This window comes from Gopherus evgoodei, chromosome 11, assembly GCF_007399415.2.
Source record: "Gopherus evgoodei ecotype Sinaloan lineage chromosome 11, rGopEvg1_v1.p, whole genome shotgun sequence".
NCBI lineage: Eukaryota > Metazoa > Chordata > Testudines > Testudinidae > Gopherus > Gopherus evgoodei.
In genome coordinates this window covers 40,941,309-40,962,706 of record NC_044332.1, presented here as the reverse complement: position 1 = coordinate 40,962,706, position 21,398 = coordinate 40,941,309, and the positions used below count along the sequence as shown (strand labels likewise).

The following is a 21,398-nucleotide window of genomic DNA, read 5'->3' as shown; positions in this document are numbered from 1 at the left end:
TTAGGTTGGACATTAGAAAAAAAAACTTCCTGTCAGGGTGGTTAAGCACTGGAATAAATTGACTAGGGAGGTTGTGGAATTTCCATCATTGGAGATTTTTAAGAGCAGTTTAGACAAACATCTGTCAGGAATGGTCTAGATAATTAGTTCTGCCACCAGTGCAGATGACTGGAATAGATGACCTCTCGAGCTCCCTTCCAGTTCTATGATTCTATGAAAGAATAACAGTTAATGGTTCAGAAAACTTGCCATCCTTCTATTTCAAAGCAACAAATCTGTAAAGGGAACAAATTGAAGTCTCTTTCACTGTATTTTGCATATAGGTTATATAGTCTATCTTTATCAAAATGGGTTCGACCTCAAATTACTGATCTAAATGATTAAAAATTGTTAGCATGAGGTTTGAGGTACATATTCTATATCTTTTACACCAAGATGGAATCTATAGCCAGAAAAATATTTTGAATCCAAAATTCAATAGATTAAACCAGATAATCAAAAGCCCTGTTCTTTAAGACAGTATTATAACTTCACACAATTTTTCTAGTAATTCAGTTTTAGGTAGTTTTCTAACATTCTGAAGTATGGAAAGAGAGAATCTGATACAAGTATAAGTGAGCTATTTATATACATATATCAACAACATTATGGTAAATCTACAAGAGCTGCATTGGTTTGTGGTGTCATCTAAATTCTTACATATTGTACTGTTTTATTCCTTGTTCTTCTGTGATTTATTTTCCATATCTGATGGATTGCACATGATATCTTTAATAAGAAACACATTTTTTAAAATTAAAATCATATACAAAATGTCCATCTGTCCTGCTGTATATTTATTTTTTGTGATATGCCGTTAGGATCTGTCACAGGGTGAGCTACCCTTTAAGGGGGCTGGAACTCAACATTTTCTGTGACAGGTTTAGACCATCTCCCCAGCTTGGAGGCAATGAGTACAAGGTCACATGGCAGGAGAATATGTGACTAAGAACCAGGCCTGCTAGTAGTGAGAAGGCTAGCCTCCCTGAGTCAGAAGAGAGACTTTATTTAGGGAGAGCAGACCTGGAAATAAGTGGTTATTAGAGTAGGAGAACAGCCAGGAAAAAACTAGTGGGGAGCCTTAAGCTAATGTTTGTATGCTTATCTGACCACATGCAGGCCCCTTCTCACAAGACTTGATGATCCTCCCTCCCCTAACAGACTCCTTTATGCCTATGGTTTTCTATCTAGGGGAAGCCTAATGACATCTACCAGCTTGTTTAGACACTTGGGGCAGGCTTGTTCCCTACAGTAGTATCTTTAGAAGGTACCTCTTGTTTTCTCAGAGTGGGAGTTTGGGAATTCTCCCTTTTGGAACTGGGAAGACTTGGGGCTTCTCCCCTCTCTCTCAAACTCTCCTTTATTTCTCACTTTCCCTTTGTCCTGTCTTCCCTCTTCTCTTCATGACATCATGAGATGGCGGATCAGAGCCTGGGGGAAAATGGGCAATCTTCACATCTCTTTCCTCCTCCTCCTTCCCTGTGGAGTGCTCAGACTTCCAAAGTGGAAAAACCAGGACACCTGTTTTAGGAGGAGATGTTCACAGACTTTAAGGCTGGAAAAGACCATTATGATCACTAGTCTGATCCCACATAACACAGAACATAGAATTTCACCTAGTAATTCCTGCATCAAGCCCATAACGTCTGTTGGAGCTACAGTGTATATTTTAGAAAGACACCATTCTTGATTTTAAAACTCAAAGTATAATATTCCTACCTACATTATTACTATGGTCAAGTACCCTTGCTGTCAAATTTTACTTTATTTCTATTCTGAATTTGTCCAGCTTCAGCTTTCAGCCACTGGATCTCTTCTATCAGTTCTTCTCCCCATTTAGGTACTTACAGACCATGATTAAGTTCCCTTTTAATTATCTCTGTAATGTAAATAGATTACAAAGAGCTGAGGGGCCTCAAAAAGGTGTGCCTGGAAGGGTGAGGGGGGAAAAAAGGTGCCAGCTTCTCTCTCCTGCACTACAGAACTCACCTGATACCACATGATCAATTGACTCAGCTAGGGTCAATAATTTCTCTGTCTCATCTGACTAATGGCTCCTTTTTGTAGCCATTACACATTTATAAAAACTGGCACAAAACTGATTTTTGTAACAGGGACAGTGCTGCTTTTGCTTTTCAGGGGTAGATGGGCACTCTATTTCTTCCATTTCCTCCTTGTGTCACTTTCATACATACACATGACTGCAACACCAGGACACCTGCAGAGAGGCAGGAGGCCAGTTGCTGACAGCTCTTCCCTTCTCCCTCTCAGTCAGTTTTTAGATCCACTATGTAATGGATCAGAGCAGCTATGTCACAAAGAAAAGAGACAGCATTAAGTCATCAGCTTCCTACCTCCACCCCACACAGCAACATATAATGATGAGACACATTAAAACACACACACAAACAGATCTATCCAGCATTTTGGCCAGCGAAACAAACACCAGCACTGTTAAAAAAAAAAAAAAAAGCACGCACAGTCCGAGTGAAAAGGGAATAGTTGACATATATAACTGTGGGTGTGGGTGTGTCTGCCACCCCATTAATCCAGCTGTGCAATTCCCTGTCAGACTCCATTTGCAAAATGAACTGCCTGTAGCTAGCAACCTGACAACAAATATAAACTGATATATACTGCTAGGCATGATATGGCATGATAGCATGTTGTTTCAGCCATGGTGTTGGTGAGAGAAGCGTAAGGCAAATCTGAGTCCATTATGGTACATGCTGCCTTCTTCCTCCCCTCTGAGCCTTGTCTTCCAGCTCACCAACCCTGTAGCTCTTGTCTACATTCAATAAATCAGTTGGTGCTATATACATTGGTTGTTTAACTGCTGAGTATGGTCATCTTCTGGCAAAGTCGGATCATCTTCTGGGGCTTCTGTTGCCATCTCGGCAAACAGTTCCTGGCTGGTAGGATCTCTCTTATTCTCATCTTCCTCCTTCTAGCTCTCTTCTTCACCCAGACAAGGCTCTCCTATGAGCTCTGGCGTTATCTACTGCTAGGTTGGATGTCTGGCTCTTTACTGACGATTCTGTCCATGTCCTGGTAGAATGGATACATAGTAACAGGCAATGCAGACATGCTATTGTGACCTTGGGTTGTTTTGTTTGTTTGCTTGTTTGCATGTTTCACATCCTTCCCCCCTTGCAACAGTGTGCAAACAGCTGCTAAGTCAGACATTAATACATGTTGGTGTTGTTTTGGTAGTTGTCAGTTATGCGTTGAAATGTTCCTCAGTTTAAAGGCAAAGGTACAGATATCCTCAAAGGACCAGTCATCTGAACACTGGGGCATTTCAATGGGTTCTGGTTGAAAAGCTTTGCTATGAAAATGACTTGCAATTGCACTCTCTGTAGTGTGCTGCACTACTTGTTCAGGTAGATAGCTTCTGGACAATGAAGTGGTGAAAGGTGACTGCACAGGCCACGTCTGCAGGGACTGTTGTTCTCTGGGATAAGTATCATTTTGGAATACCCCAATAATTTAATAACCCCATAATAAACTGGGCAGCAATAGGCTAGCTTTGGTTCAGGATAGTAAAGGAAGCATACAGGGAAGAATGGCAGACACTCCCCCTGTGCACTGCTATTAGGCAAGTACTAGGAAACTTTTTCAACCAACGTTTAAATGAAAGTAGATAAAACTGTCCCTAGCCATTACCATCAAGCAGCCTCCAGTTTTACATTAGAATCAGCACAGCATTAACCTGTCTGGACAGGATATCAAGCAGGTGTCAACTGTCAAATAGAATCTTAGAAATGTAGGGCAGGGCCAGCTCTGGGTTTGTCTCCCCAAGCAAAAAAAAAAAATTGCCGGTCTGCTGCCCCTGGAATTGTGCCACCTCAAGCATGTGCTTGGTTTGCTGGTGCCTAGAGCTGGTCCTGATGTAGGGCTTCAAGAGGTCATCTGGTCCAACCTCATGTGCTGAAGCAAGAACAAGTAAACTTAGGCCATCCCTGGTGGGTGGGTGTTTGTTGGAGATTTCTAAGAACAGTTTAGACAATGGGGATTCCACAACACCCTTTGGCAGGCTATTCCAGTATTTAAACTGTCTTTAGTTAGAAAGGTAGCCGTGTTATAGCCGATACAGACTAACACAGCTACCATTCTGAAACCTGTCACCATGCAAGGCATTGAATTTAGCCGTTTATATTTGGAAAGTTTTTCCTAATACCTAACCTAAATCTCCCTTGTTGCAAATGAAGCCCATTACTTCTTGTCCTACTTTTATGGAACATGGTGAACAAGTGATCACAATCATCTTTTTAACAGCCATTAACATATTTGAAGACTGTTATCAAGTTCCCCCCCAGTCTTCTTTTCTCAAGACTAAACATTCTCAGCTTTTTTTTTAACCTTTACTCATAGGTTAGGTTTCTGAAACTTTTTCTCATTTTTGTTACTCTCCTCTCCAATTTGTCCATCGTTCTGGGCACATCGGTGGCCAGAAATGGATATAACATTCTAGCTAAGACCTCACCTGTGCAAAACAGGGCGGGAAAATTACCTCCAAATTCTTACATATGACACACACAACTGCATCAGATCATTGACTCATATTCAATTTGTGATCCATAACTCCCAGAAATTTTTCAGTAGTACTACCACCTAAACAGTTATTCCCCGTTCTGTAGTTGTGCAATTGATTTTTCCTTCCTGAGTGAAGTACTTTGCACTTATCTTTATTGAATATCATTGTCTTGATTTCAGATCAATTTTCTAATTTTTCAAGGTTGGTTTGAATTCTAATCTTGTCCTCTAAAGTGCTTACATCTCCCAGCTTAGTGCCATCAGCAAATTTTATAAGCATACTCTCCACTCCATTATCCAAATAATTAATGAAAATACTGAATAGTACTAGACCCAGGGCATACCACAGTAGGACCCCACTAGATACTTCCTTAGAGTCTGACAGCTAACCATTGATAACTACTCTCTTCCAACTAATTATGCACCCATCTTATGCTTGGGAAGCGTTACAGACAAGTGCTGGAGGATGTCTAAAGATGTGGATGCTTGTATAGCAGAAGCCACTGCCATATTCTGGGGCCTCTAGCAGTCTCTGTGGATATGTTGGACATCAAGCTTACTGTGAAGCTGTAGATGAAAAGAACCACAGTTATATCAACTCTATTGTGAAACATGGAGGCTGAGAAAGACTGAAGACCACCAGACTGACATTCTCAAGTCTCAACACTTTCATCAGCTGCTCCTTATAAGTAGCAGGACAAGATCAGTAATAATATCCACAGCCGAACCTACAAACCATCTCCATCAGCACTGCTGAGATTTTGGCAGTTTTTTTGATACTGACATATTAGAATGGAAGACCAAAAAATGCTGCTATATGGTTGGTAATTATATGGGTGTCAAAAGCTTTGGTAGCAGGATAAGATCACCCATGATGATGGGATGATTTAGTTCGTGTTGGTCCTGCTCTGAGCAGGGGATTGGACTAGATGACCTCCTGAGGCCTCTTCCAACCCTAATCTTCTATGATTCTATGATGGACACTGACTGGATATCCAGGCAGATCTTCTTAAGGACCTAACTAGAGACTGATCTGGGTAGCACTCAATCTTCAAGAAGGTTACATCCCTTCAGGATTTGCCATGATGATGGTCATGATGAGATAAAGAGTCTTTAGCTAATACCATTTCATAGAAACTCAACCTACAAAAGCTCTCTAGCAGGATACTGAGTGGCAACATGCTCAACCAAAGAAAAAAGACAGAAACAGAACAACAGATGTTCAGTGACCTGAACATACCTTAAAAGCATGACACTCACCCAACAACTACTGAGAACTGATAAACCTGCTATTTAGCAGGACACTGGTACCTAGAAACTACTTGCATGGCTATAAGTCAGTACAAACTTGGCCTAATACACTCTGAAATTAATCTTTCACTTTGGAGTTCAATATAGCTATTTCTTTTTGGATACTTCTGTACTTAAAGCTTTTCTAATTATGTAATATAAAGGGTCAAATTCTGAGCCTGAAATCAAGCGAGTTACTCTAGACTTACACTGGTATAACTGAGGACAGAATTTACTCCTCTAAATGTGTCGCTCTTTTTTCCGCTTACACATCACATTATGCTCTTAGGCTTTGCTGAAACAGTATAACTAGCTTTTCTCTACACATTAAGTAAAATATTTCCATTGGCCCACATCACAACTTTTGGACGTAGAAGACTTCCAGCTTTTTGGTAATTTAGGGATGTTGCAATAACACAATTTTTCAAAGTCAAAACAGGACTGTTTTGTATTTAGTGAAATGTTTGCATTCCTGAGGTTTTTCTCTGGAATGGATTCAGCTCCCTTGTGTACTTTGGAGCCTGCAAAGTCATTAGACACAAGAAGAATTTTTCCACATTTTTTTCCTCTTTTAAGGATATAAACATTTGAAAAGTAATAAATGCTTTCACTTAGCTTTTGTTCTCTTGCTGTATTAATATTTTGCAATGCTAGCTTGATTACTGCCTAAGCATAGTAATATTTAAACAGACATAATTAAAAAATAATTTTAGATCTCTATCTTACAGAATTTTAATTTTTTATGCCTATAAAAGGCCCATCAGAGCAGCACCAAGTAAAGAATGGGACTACGCCCATATGGGCAAAGTTCAGACATCTTTTAGAACAAAAGATTCTCCCCCGCCCAAAAAATAATAATAATAATAATACAAAACAAGTAAAAAGAATCCTGTTCTTGTAAGGCCTAAACAAAACTGTAAGATTTCCTTCAACCACAGCTCTATATTTGGGGAGTGGTCAGAGGACTGTTTGTGCTCTGAGCTGTAGCTGCTGCTAGCTATTTTGGAAAAGGAAGGTAACACACTTTACAGGCTGCTTTTGAAAAACAGCTTCTGATTCTGTGAACTCATAAAAATGCAGGAGCAAATGCTAGTATCTAGATGGATAGCAACAGAAGTGTACTCAGAAATCAGGCAGTCAGATAATATCATTAAGTAGTTCTATTCTGGTAGCACCTAGAGATCATGGGACTTGGATCCTAATGTGCTAAGCACTATGTACACATACAATAGAAATACAGTCACTGCCCCAAAGAGTCTACAATCTAAGATACTGAAATGTTAGCATTTATGCCTATCACTTGTTGAGAGTGCAAAATTGGTGGACACACTTAAGATCCTTTTATCTTAGCTGGATGTGTTATAACATCTTTTCTTAATCTATTAAATATAAAATTGGATGTTTCAAATAGCACCTCCAATTACATAAGCAATTGTAACAATGCCTACCTAATAACCCTCCTTTGATATTTAAAGTGTTCTACTTTCTTCCTAGAAGGAAGCAGAGAAGCTTTATTTATATTATAGGATCCAACTGCTTGATAGCTATTATATAAATTGTCCAGAAATGTTGTCCCATACAGATGTATTTCTAGAACATACGGCCCTGGACTACTGAGTAATATACACATTATAAAAACCTTTCTCCACTGAAGTCAATGGGTATTTTGCCACCAACTACAATGGAGCCAGGATTTTGGCCATTAGCCTCTTAACATTCCCAAATAAATTAAACACATGGAAGGAGGAACTGTGTTCAGTACTCCATTAATCAGTGCATACTGTCCATGGCAATGGGTCTAGCAATACCTCTTGTGTCATTCAACAGAAATTCTCTGCCCAGTTCATGTTCTCTCCTTTCACCCAAAATCTGGCCAGTATTGCCCAGGCACCCAATCCAATCAATCCTTCACATCCAGAGCTCCTACTGACATCAATGGGAATTTTAGGTGCAAGCAGTGGAGGAATCTGACCCTTGAACTTTACCCACGCAAGTTACAGTGAGGTGGCAAAGTTTGTAGATGATACTAAACTACTCAAGATAGTTAAGACCAAAGCAGGTTGTGAGGACCTCCAAAAAGATCTCACAAAACTAAGTGATTGGGCAAGAAAATGGCAAATGAAATATAAGGTGGATAAATGTAAAGTAATGCACATTGGAAAAAATAACCCCAACTCTACATACAATATGATGGGGGCTAATTTAGCTACAACGAGTCAGGAAAAAGATCTTGGAGTCATCGTGGATAGTTCTCTGAAGATGTCCACGCAGCGTGCAGAGGCGTTCAAAAAAGCAAACAAGATGTTAGGAATCATTAAAAAGGGGATAGAGAATAAGACTGAGAATATATTATTGCCCGTATATAAATCCATGGTATGCCCACATTTCAAATACTGTGTACAGATGTGGTCTCCTCACCTCAAAAAAGATATTCTAGCACTAGAAAAGGTTCAGAAAAGGGCAACTAAAATGATTAGGGGTTTGGAGAGGGTCCCATATGAGGAAAGATTAAAGAGGCTAGGACTCTTCAGCTTGGAAAAGAGGAGACTAAGGGGGAATATGACAGAGGTATATACAATCATGAGTGATGTGGAGGAAGTGGACAAGGAAAAGTTATTTACTTATTCCCATAATAGAAGAACTAGGGGTCACCAAATGAAATTAATAGGCAGCAGATTTAAAACAAATAAAAGGAAGTTCTTCACGCAGCACACAGTCAACTTGTGGAACTCCTTACCTGAGGAGGTTGTGAAGGCTAGGACTATAACAGTGTTTAAAAGAGAACTGGATAAATTCATCGTGGTTAAGTCCATAAATGGCTATTAGCCACGATGAGTAAAGAGTGGTGTCCCTAGCCTCTGTTCATCAGAGGATGGAGATGGATGGCAGGAGAGAGATCACTTGATCATTGCGTCTTAGGTTCATTTCCTCTGGGGCACCTGGCATTGGCCACTGTAGGTAGACAGATACTGGGCTAGATGGACCTTTGGTCTGACCCAGTACGGCCGTTCTTATGTTCTTATGATGCATTGTCCCTATTAATTATAATCACTACAGACATCACATTTTTATACCTATAATTAAGTGCTAGTTATCATAAAATTAAGGAGAACAAGACTGAACAGATTTATTTTCTCTCTTGTAGTATCACAAAAAAAGGGGACAAATATTAAGGTCACTGTGAAACAGGCATCAGAGTAATTTTTTTAATTTTTTTTTTTTGCCTGTGGACTTTCAGGTTCAGTGTTAAAACTTATAAGACAGATAATAGGATCTGGATTTCAGTATCTGTTCTAATCAATAAAGGCTTTTTAAAAAAAACAAAACAAAAAAACACTGAAGCGCAATTTTGTTCTGGCTCTACAAAATGGCAGTGTGGGGTTCCATATTTATTTTCTGTCTCAAAAACGTACGTATCCAATGTACTCGTACAAGTAAACAAAAAATTCTGACTGCCAACCCTGCAAACTCAAAGTCAAATTACGTTCTTTCATTCTCATACATTAATACCTGTAATAAAGGTTGGCAGGATTAATTAGGCCATCATTGACACGTGTGCAACCCTATGTCTTGAAGTCAGCCATCAGTGACTCTTCTTATAAATACACTGCCATTAATAAGTTTGCACAGGTAGAACCAACTGTAATTGGAAGTCAGTAAAAATTTCTGTTGCTATGCAAGAAGGAATAGAATCCAGCTAACATGCTCTTAGTTGTGTTTGGTTTTGAGGGCATGTCTACATGCAGACACTCGGAAACTTAAGGGAAATCAACTAACAGGGTAAAGTCAATGCACATAAATAACAGTGGGTTAAACGCATGTGAGCATGCTCTCACTCAGGAATAAAGTGGTATTCGTTTGCTGTAACTTAATCTATAAGCCAAGACAGAAGAAAATAACGGTATAAAGTTAAGCCATGTCTACATGGGGATATTACAGTGACGTAATTTGTTTGCTTTAAAATTGAGTGATTTAACTGTAGTGAACAGAAGTGCATCCACAGCACTTATTACAGTGTACTTTCATTGTTAATCATAGTCTCCACACAGTTCTGCCTTAGATCAAATTTACTGCTCTTCATTCTGGGCAGATATCTCACAGTGCACTGTTCCATTACTCTGCTCTCTGTTCTACATTTTTTCACATGATACATATGGTGCATGCTGTAAACTCCAGGAATACTAAGGCTTGGCATCAAACTAACAGTCTCCTGCCATTTGTTCATTTTGCTGGTCCCATTTTCCAGCTGGTATCAGACAGCATGGAGGACCCAGAGCTGAGGACTGCAATCATAGTAATCATTCATATGAAGAGGATGATGCATGTGAATTTTAACTCATGTAGGCAATGGGTTTGGCTCTGTGGTTTCATAGGAATGATGAAGTTGTGGCAATATGGCTACAGGGTGAGGAGAAGGAGGAGGATGAAACTGAGGAGTTACTTTCACAGAGTATGTACCAGGAGCATCTGTACCCACTTGAGTGCTGCTTCTGTGCTTGGCCAACTAGCAGTTACTGATGGGAGAGGGTAATGATACAGACCAGAGATGGCCAGCAGTGATGGCAGAACTTCAGGATGATAAAAGCACCTTTCCTAAAAAATCTATGCAGAGCTCATCCCAAATCTCCAACAGCAGAAGACTACCATGAGAGTACCCTTCTGTGTGAAGAAACATGTTGCCATCACCATCTGGAAGTTCACCATGTCTGATTGTTATTGGTCAGTAATTAACCAGTTTGGTGTTGGCAGAGCAACTGTCAGGGCTGTTGTCAGGACGTCTGCAATGCTATGAGGAGGGTGCTACTGTGCCATTTCATAAAGCTTGGCAATGGACAGGAGGTTATTGATGGCCTGGGGTTCTCAAACCATATAAGAACTATTGAGGGGACATATGCACCTATTCTGTGCCCCCAAATCAGGCCACAGAGACTTTATCAAAAGGAAGGGGTATTTCTCCATAGAGCTGCAGGCATGCTTGATCACTGTGGAAGACTAATCAGTAGTAATATGCTATGGTCTGGAAAGATCCATGATGCAACTATGGTTAGAAAATCATGCCTGTTTGCTGGAGTGAGCAAGGGAACTTTTGCTCCTCAGAACACGGTGGACATTCATGGAATTACGACTCTTCCATTCATTCTGGGAGATGCAACTTACTTTCTGCTTTCTTGGCTTACGAAGCCTTACACTGGACGCTTGTGCACATGGAAGGAGAGATTTAACCTTAGCCTGAGAAACTGCAGAATCTAAGTGGAATGTGCTTCTAGAAAGCTGTGAGGAAGATAGCAGTGCCTGATGAAAAGGCTGTTATGTGCCCTGACTTCAGCTGACATTGGATTAGGTCCCTATGTTTGGAATCGCTATTGAGTTGAATGGAAGTTTTATGCCTAGAGGGCTTCCAGGATTGGTCCATAAGTAACTATAATGAAAGTAAAAATGTCTGCATGTGATTCCCCAGGCAGAAATACAAATACAGTAGAATCCCATTTATCGGGCTCTCCACATTAACCAAACACCAGGGCTCACAGGCCCAGAAGCAGGCGATCTCTCCTGTGACCACTAGATGGTGCTGCAGCCTCGCACTCTCTCATTCTCTGGCTTATCCAAATTGTTGGTTAACTGATCTGGCCCCAGTCCCAATTAGATTAGATAAACGGGGCTTTACTCAGGGCCGACGCTTCTATTGAGGCGAACTAGGCAATCACCTATGGTGCCAGGATTTTCAGGGGGCGGCATTTTGCCAGGGGGGCAGCAGGCGGCTCCTGTGGACCTGCCGCAGTCGTGCCTGCGGAGGGTCCGTTGGTCCGCGGCTCCGGACACACTGCAGAAATGGCTGCGGCAGCTCCACCGGAGCGGTGCCCGGGGCGGCGAAATGCCCGTGTGCCTAGGGCACGAAAAACTCTAGCGCCGGTTCTGCATCTACTGTATCTCTGCTGAGATGATCTCTCATTCACACATCATTACTCAACATCTGTTATGTTACCCACACCCAATCATTTGCTATAGAAAACAAAAATAACATGAAAACCCCTATGTATGTTTCATTGGCTCTGAAAGCACTGGAAATGATGTGCTGTGACTCATGACCATTTCACTGGAAATACATGTAGTCTAAACAAGCAGTTTCTTCTCTTGATATATATTTAAATCATATAAGATTTGATTCCAGAAGGCTTAGCTAATTAGTTTTCCTCCTCTTGAATTTATATTTACATTTCTTAGCTCCTGTTACAAGTTTTATGGCAGTATTTTTCAGTAAAGGTTGCCAAAAGCACTTATTCTTGTCTTTTCTTAACTCTTTTGCATAATTCTGTGCTTCTGCTTCAAATGGATTGTCCACAAAAGGGTCTGGTTCCTCTAGATGCTCCACATCAGGGGCGGCTCTAGAGATTTTGCCGCCCCAAGCACGGCAGGCAGGCTGCCTCTGGAGAGTCCGCTGGTCCCGAGGCTTCGGCGGACCTCCTGCAGGCACGCCTGCGGGAGGTCCTCTGAAGCCGCGGGACTAGCAGACCCGCCACAGGCACACCTGTGGGAGGTCCACCGAAGCCACGGGACCAGCAGACCATCTGCAGGCAAGCCGCGGAAGGCAGCCTGCCAGAGCTTGGTGTGCTGGGGCCTGGAGTCCCCCCTGCTCCGCATAGTCTTGTCCACATACAAAAGTAATTCACTGACTTAAGTTCAGTTGGTCCAACAAAAGGTATTACCTCACCCATCTTGTCTCATTAAATCAGCTGAAGTGAATCCATAGTAAGTGTCTGCACCAGCTCAACTAAACCAGTTTCAAACCAATTTAGTTAAACTAGTTCACTTTTCTAGCCTAAACAATGACAAGACTAGGAAAGAGTGAGTTAGATAAAAACTTACTTTGTGTGTGGGCATTTTGCCTAAGAAGGAACTACAGCACTGTGCCCACAATATATAAAACTATATTATTGCTTTTCTGCTATTATGATACATATGATATGTTATGACCAAGTCTGCCATATGCAACCATCTTGCAGAAGAAACTCCTAATACAAAGTAAAAAAAATCCAATACAATTTACAAAAGATGGTCACAGCTGACACTGTTTATACTGTGGATCAAGTTACATTCTACTGTTTTTACATACTTGGTATAATTAGGCAAAACAAAGATAGATATATTATTTTCCTATACATCCCTGTACAAACAAAATTAATTGCTGTTTCAGATAATTAAAAGTAGGTCCTGTGGGTTCCAGAGGGTTAGAAAACCTGATCCTGCAGTCCTTACCTAATTTAAACGGCCAATGAAATCAATTGAAGTATTGCCCTTGAATGACAATTTTCAAAGTGGCTGGTGATTCTGGGTGTTTAAGTTTTTAATTGCATAATCTGAGACATGCTGAGTTTGATTTTCAGAAATGTTGAGCGCCCAAAACTACATGTTAAGTCAATGTGGTCATTATATCTGAAAATCAAAACCAAAATATCTCATGATGGTCACCCAAAAACTGAGGGACCCAAAATCAGTGTCACTTTTAGAGAAATAGTCTTGAAGTTGACTTCCTGATTCTGAATCTCAGTGATTACTCATTCATTTTTACGGCAATAATTAATATTCATACATACATACAAAGCAGAGGTCTAATAATTGGCTGTGTAACTACTTCCAGCATTTTGATTGCTAAGGTGTTTTTTTGGAAGTTATCACAAAAGTATGACTGTTTCACTGACAACGGTACAACATGATGTGTAGTTAAATTTCCATGCTAAAAGGTTTAGCATAGAAATTACAAAACAACTTCAAGTGATCATTTCAAATCCATGTTAGCACTTCATCAATGTAACTTGCTTAAGCACGGAACTGGCCCAAAAAAACTGGAATATCAGAGCTAGCACCCTTCAAATGTCAGAGTTCAGGAGACTAGATGTTAATTCCCAGATATGAATCCAATTGTATTGTTTTGGAAGGAGTTTATTTCTCAGCTTCAGTTCAGATGCAGCCAAAGTTCTGCAAAAGCAGCCATTGTCAGCAGATTTTCAGTCCAAGCTGGCAGAAATCTCACTAGAGCACTTATCTTGAAAGACTTCCAATGCTCAAGATAGGAATGCCATTTAGGGCTGAAATCTTGCAAGAACAGTTTGCAAGATTTTGGTATTGTCAAATAACCCTGATTTGCCCTTGAACATGAATCTCAAAATTCATGATCCAAAACCACAGCTTCCTTGGCTCACCTCTACTCCAACTAGAGACTTACACCTCAACTTGAATCCTGGGTTTTGTTTTTTGGGTTTGTTTTTTTTTTAAACTTAAGGAACTATACCTATTGGAATATTGGTATATTATTTATATTTCAGTTTCTAATTTAACAATGTGATTGTTGCATCTTATTCTCCTAAAACTACTCTACTACTACTTTATCTATAATGTTACTGTTTTCCAAACAGACAACCAATTTTTCATTCACCATTCTTTCCATAATTTTACCCAGACAGGACGTAAGGGCAATTGATATACAGGCAATTGGTATACAGGTGGATAGTTTGCCTGGTTTTCATATTGGAATTACTGAATGTTTCTACCTTACTGGTATTACTCCTTTTCCCCCATAGTGTTATATAATTCCAAGAGAACCCTCAAACTGCTCTCTCAGAGATATTTAAACATTATGTTACATACATTATTTTTAACTGGGAATGTATTCTTGCTGCTATCAATAGCTTTCTCAAATTCCTGCATACAAAACCATTCATACAGTATAGTATCTTCATGTTTACGCCAATTACATAATAGATCATGACTCTCTTCAATATTGTCTTTTAATCTGATGGAAAACTTCTCTTTGATTTTCATCGCTACTCACCCCCAGAAAGTTTCTGCTAAAATTTCTGCTCTCTCATTATCAGAGCTTCTAACTATGTTGTCAGTACCAATAAGACCTGGGATGTGGCTGCATTCCATTCATTCTTCTAATTTGCCTGCATATTTCTTGATATCTTTATTTATTCACCCACAGTACCTCCTCCAACTTTCTTTCTTTGACTTTTTTAGAAATTCTTTTGCTATTGCCTTAGTTCTTTTATACTTCATTAGATCCTCAGTATTCATTGTATTTTTGCATTTTTGTGTTTTGTTCCTTTCTTTAACTCACATTTTGCACTTATTCTACCATGGAAGTGAGATTTTAGTTTTGGGAGACTTCAATATTCTAGATATGGCTACAGTAGCTGTTGCTATTAATCCCTTTATTACATTATAATCAAAATTCTCTAAGTCATCACTCACACAATTAGTCACAAATTCAGTACAGTTACTTGCAAATATCAGGGGGGTAGCCATGTTAGCCTGGATCTGTAAAAAGCAACAAAGAGTCCTGTGGCACCTTATACACTAACAGATATATTGAAGCATGAGCTTTAGTGGGTGAATATCCACTTTGTCAGACACATGTAATGGAAATTTCCAGAGGCAGGTTTAAATATGCAGGCCAGAATGAGTCTGGAGATAATGAGGTTAGTTCAATCAGGGAGGATGAGGCCCTCTTCTAGCAGTTGAGGTGTGAACACCAAGGGAGGAGAAACTGCTTTTGTAGTTGGCTAGCCATTCACTGTCTTTGTTTAATCCTGAGTTGATGGTGTCAAATTTGCAAATGAACTGAAGGTCAGCAGTTTTTGTATATTGCCATTCCTGTAGGAGAACACTTCAATCTCCCTGGCCAATAATAGCAGATTTTAAGGTAGCCATCCTACAGCAAAAAAACTTCAGGACCAGACTTCAGAGAGAAACTGCTGAGCTTCAGTTCATTTGCAAATTTGACACCATCAGCTCAGTATAACCAAGACTGGTGAGAGCCAGAGTATAACCCAAGTATGGCTAGCAGGCTGCAGTTACACACAGACATGCATGCTGGAAGGCTGTTTGTGAGTGGCCCAGGTGGGAGTTACTTCAGCAAGACATTATAAGGCAGACAAGGTTGCAGGGCAAGGGTGACACAGCAGCTAATTCATCCAGATTGTACAGTGGTATGTCACAATGGTCATATGGCCAATGTGATATAATATTCAGCAAATAATGCAATTAATTATCTAGATTCTCAGGTGTGCCAGCAGAATCTAGCCCTGAAGACTAGGCCCCATGCGGCCCAAGGCTGGACTGGCATAGAGTTAGTCCAGGATTTGAGAAGTGCAAAAGTGAGCTTTATGCCACCCTTCCATCATCCCACATCCTAACCTGACTATATACTCTGCAGCCACAGCTGAAGATCTGGTCCACTATGTACTTTAATTTTGGGTGGTGGGGGACTCAAAATGACTATCCAGATCAAACTTCACAATTCCATCCAACTTTTACTATGAGAGTTGTTTACTTTCCATTCAAAATTATATTTTTACTATCCCTGATTATTATGCTGACAAATTTCAAACAAATCTAAATTCAGTGTGGATTAAGGAACTCATTTAAAACAGTACCAACATTTTCTTAACTGACATTACACCAGAATTTTCAATCACTACAGCACCTATGAGAAATATCTATTTTAAAATGTATTTCAGTCCAATGCAGCCACATTCATAACATAGTACTTTCATATCTCTCAGCCTTCTAGCACTAGCACTGTGCCTTATAGTACAGAAACAATTCAAATGGAAAAAGATCACATTAAAATTCCATAAGGTCAGAGATGTTTCAACAAACAAAAGAAAATGATTTTCCAATGCTAGATGTGGCGTTATTTTGCTATAACAAGAAATCTATATTCTACATGAATTTGTTAGCATTTATTTTAATAAAATAAGCTCCAATATAAATAAAATAATTTCCCTATATTTATTTAGTGGGAGATTTTCAAATGCACAAATGATAGTGAGGCACACAATTCCCATTGACTTTCAATGGGCGTTAGGGGCTTGATCCTGTTTTCATGTAAATTAATGGTGAAACTCCCATTGATTTCAATGGATCAGGATCAAATCTAGGCCCCTAACTGCTATTTGTTCCCTTCTTAATATCCCCTTTATTAGCTTGATCCTGTTCCTATTGAAGACAATGGCAGTTACGCTAATAATATCAGAGTGAGCAAAACTAGACCCTAAATTACCAAATGCATTTGTAAGATTACTATTCCATATATTAAAATTGAAAATAATGTGATTAATGCACCCAATCCTGCTCTGATTTGCCTATTTTGGGAGGAAAACTACTGACTTCAAAAGGAGAGTTATTGAACAGAATATGTGTACAAAAAAATAATGATAATCACATATGTCGTCACTGATATTTATTAAAGTAATCTAAGGGAGTTAGACACCCAAATCCCACTGAGTTCAAGGGGAGTTGGGCACATAACTGCCTTAGGCCTCTTTGAAAATCCCAGACTACATGCACAACCACTTTGCATTTATACCAAAAATCTACACATCTTTTTTTGTGAAGCCAAAATGCTAAACGCATATTTTCATATCTTAACAAAAGAGGAAAAATGTTGATTTTATATATATATATATATATATATATATTCAGTAGAATTTATTTTATAGTAAGTTTACTGGCAATTTTACAGTTTGTTGATGCATTTTAGTGTTATGAGCTAGGTGAAATCTTTTTATGGATTGAGTTAAAACCCCATTGAGATTGATAGGTGTAAACTCACCCTTCAATTAACATAACTGTAAGCGTAAGCCAAATGTAGGGTTACCATACTCCAGGTTTTCCCAGACATGACCTCCTTTCTGATCTGCCGATCTCCGTCTGAGCAGATTTTTGAAATCAAAAGAAATGTCCAGGATTTTTCCTGGTGGAGCAGACATTGCAGCTCAGAAAGAACCATCTCCATACACCGACTGGCCTTCCACTGCATCGGCAGCTGCTGGATCCCACCCGCCCTGGCCCAGCCCACCAGGTAAGCAAAGCTGCCAAGAGCCTCTTGGCTGGTCTGCCTGACACCATGGGGCCTCAGAGCCCAGCCAGGAGGGGTGACAGGGCTGGGAGACGTGACAGGGCCAAGGCCAGCGCCAGGCCTAAGCTCCCCACCCTTGGGAGGGGGAGAGGCCCGCAGGGAGGCTCTGACAGGCTGGTGCTGCATCCTGGGCCTTTGCCAGCCTGTGCTATCATAACAGAGAGCACAACACTGCCCCCTCAACCTCAAGTGTGAGGCCACAGGTACCCCCTTCAGCCCCCCCATACCCTTCAAGCACCTCAAATACTTCCTCCTAGTACACACACCCCACCCTCCAGCACCCTCCAACTGTACACTCCCCCTCCAACCCTCCCTACCTCTCCCCCTGGCAGTGTCCTCTGCTTGAGAAATTGCAAAGGACTAACCCTAGCCATAGTAGCCAAAAGGAGTACATGAACTCACCTAAGATAAAAGGAGCTTTTCCTGAGTTTTGCTTTGGATTGCAGGAAGGGCATGTGACGTGGGGTATGTATGTGTGAAGGCTGAACAGACAAAAAAACCAAGGAAAGGCCAAGAGTGAAAGAGAGAGAGAAGGCATGCGTGCACCTGAAGGAGCTGCTGCAAGCACAGTGGCTGACCCTGGAAGAAACCTGTGAGAAGTTTTTGGGTCAGGGTCAGGCTGAAAAGTGTTCCTGGTGCTACAAGCAATAAAAGCTGTTTCATGTTATTTGATTCCTTCTGCTTTCAGAGACACAGACTTTATATATTCTTTGTAAATAAACAAAACACTCAACTGTCACCAATTTCTCCTCTCAAGTGGAATAACCTACTAGGCCCCACATTTTTGCCTAGCGACTCAGATCACAAGGGGTAACAGTCTATATTGTGGGCTTACATGGTGCTTCTCTTATTTAAGTCAATGAGACTATTTCTGAGAGTAAGGTGATCAGGATGCTGTGCATGAATTCTACACACAGTTTTTAAATGGTTCAGTATTCTGAATTATTATTTATTGGACCATACCATTACTGGTGCAGAACTGAGGAAAATTTTATCAACTATACAATTATATGGAAAGTGTCTGATTATATTTTTTCTATTAAAGAAGTCAATTGAGTATTTAAAATGTACTAATATCAAGGAGTAATTAATTATAGAGGGAATATTTGCACTGAAACTCACAGTCATTTTATAGTTATATGCACAATTCAAATAGGGGTAGTAACACTGTCATGGTATAATTCCCCACTCTGAACCTTAGCGTCCAAAAGATGGGGTACCAGCATGAATTCCTCTAAGCTCAATTACCAGCTTAGAACCTGTAGCGCTGCCATCAACCAGGAATTCCAGTGCCTGGTACACTCTGGTCCCCCCAAGACCTTGCCTAGGGAACCCCAAGACCCAGACCCTCTGGATCTTACCATAAGGAAAGTAAAACCTTTCCCCCACCATTGCCTCTCCCAGGCTTCCCCTCCCTGGGTTACCCTGGAAGATCACTGTGATTCAAACTCCTTGAATCTTAAAACAGAGAGGAAAATTCACCTTCCCCCCTCCTTCTCTCTCCCACTCCCAGACTCTCCCTGAGAGAGAAAGTAACCCTAACACACAGAGAAATTAACCTTTCTCTCCCCCTTCCCTCCTTTCTCCCCACCAATCCCCTGTCCCAGTCCCCTGAGGTCTCACCAGAATAAAAACAAATCAGGTTCTTAAACAAGAAAAGCTTTTAATTAAAGAAAAAAAAACAGTAAAAATTATCTTTGTAAATTTAAAATGGAATATGTTACAGGGTCTTTCAGCTATAGACACCGGGAATACCCTCCCAGCCTAAGTATACAAGTACAAATTAAAATCCTTTCAGCAAAATACAAATTTGAACTCCTCCCAGCCAAATACACATTTGCAAATAAAGACAACAAACATAAGCCTAATTCACCTTATCACCTAGTACTCACTATTTTGAATCTATAAGAACCTGTATCAGGGAGATTGGAGAGAAAACTGGTTGCATATCTGGTCACTCTCAGAACCCAGAGAGAACAACAACCAAAACACTAACAGCACACACAAAAACTTGCCTCCCTCAAGATTTGAAAGTATCCTGTCCCCTGATTGGTCCTCTGGTCAGGTGACAGCCAGGCTCACTGAACTTAACCCTTTACAGGCAAAAGAGACATGAAGTACTTCTATTCTGTTAACCCTTGACTATCTGTTTATGACAAGCACTATTACTCGAAATTCATTTAGATGAAACAATAAGATAATTTCTTCCAAAAATTCACTGTGTTATACTCAACACTGTAAAGGATCGATTTAATCTAAAGGTGAGTAGAGTATATACCACATCATCTGATCCAAAGCAGTAACCTACTTGATTCAAATGCAAAATGCCTATTCCTGTTGCAGATGAAATTCACCAAGACAAAACGTTCAACAGAAAGAATTCATTTCCAGTGGGGCAGAAAGGTATTTGCCAGTATCTCATTATGGCTTTGATACAAATATCCTGGATTTCAATCAGCATTGAGATAGAATGGCAATAATCCAGTAGTAAGACTCTAGCTAAAGCTTTGTTTCCTGCAGCATTGTGCAGGGTTTGGTTTTTTGTGTGTGTGTGTTGTTTTTTTTTATCTACAATAAAATCTTGAAGGATTTCCAAGAGGAAAGAAATAGAAGGAAATAACCTTCTAGTCATTTTAATGTCAGATATATGATGCATTTAGTGATGTCTGCCTGATAACTTTGCACCAGGAGGAGAAGGTGACATCATTAACATTTTTTCTAGCATAAATGAAAAGCACTGAATTCCTTGAACTGTAAATGTTCCATCAATTCTTCTACCCTCACTGCCCCACCTCCTATCATTAACATAGCATACCCACTCTATCTGATGCATTTGATCCTTTCCTAAGAGAAGTAATTTGCCTTCTTAATGGAAATGTATGAAATTTGCTTTAGCAGATTTTATGAGTTTAAACTAAAGGTCCACTGAACATTTTCATCTTGAAAGAGGTAACCTTTTAGCCATAGAAGACATGACAAATTTCAGTCATTTAAAAGGTTTACTTCTAAGTATTATTTTTAATTATGAGAGATTATGTGGTCTTGTGGTTAGACCATGGAACCTGAGTCTTGGATTCTACTTTTGGCTCTATCTCTTGAGTGGCTCTTTGACCTTGGTCAAATTGTCTAAGACCTCTGTGCCTAAGCTGTCCTATCTATAATACTGGGGCTAATACTTGTCATATTTACCTCTCAGGGGTGTTTAAAGCTTACTCCATTAGTTTACTAAAAACGCTGTGAGCTGGGATCCTTGAAAAGAAAGTTATGTAAATATAAAGTATGATTAATTTACTGATTTCTCTGTTAAGAAAAGCTCTTATACTATATTAATGAATTTAGCCTCACTTGTAAAATAGTATTATCATCCTCATTTTAAGGAAAACTGATACCTAGAGAGAATAAGAACCCTGATTCTGCCCCCACAGAAACTCCCTTTGACATCAGTGTGAGGAGGATCGGGTCCTAACTCACTTGCCTCAAAAAAAGAAACAGGATATATGTGCTAGATATGGGGAAATAATCCAGTTCTTCTGACTTTCTGTTCTGTGTACTAACCACAAGACTGATTTCCTTCCCATGAAAGTGAGTTCTAAAAAACATTCAATTTTCCAAA

The 21,398-nt window shown here is 39.9% G+C and overlaps 1 protein-coding gene across 1 annotated transcript in view; it reads left to right on the top strand.

Annotated features, from left to right (window-relative positions):
- Positions 1-18,372, top strand: part of LOC115659506 (cytochrome b reductase 1) — a 58,306-nt gene extending 39,934 nt beyond the window's left edge. The window contains exons 5-6 of the mRNA XM_030579724.1: positions 17,586-17,728; positions 18,232-18,372. Of these exons, the coding sequence (XP_030435584.1) occupies positions 17,586-17,728; positions 18,232-18,244 (156 nt within the window). The 3' untranslated portion in view covers positions 18,245-18,372. The remainder of the gene's footprint in view (positions 1-17,585; positions 17,729-18,231) is intronic.
- The last annotated feature ends 3,026 nt before the right edge of the window (positions 18,373-21,398 follow it).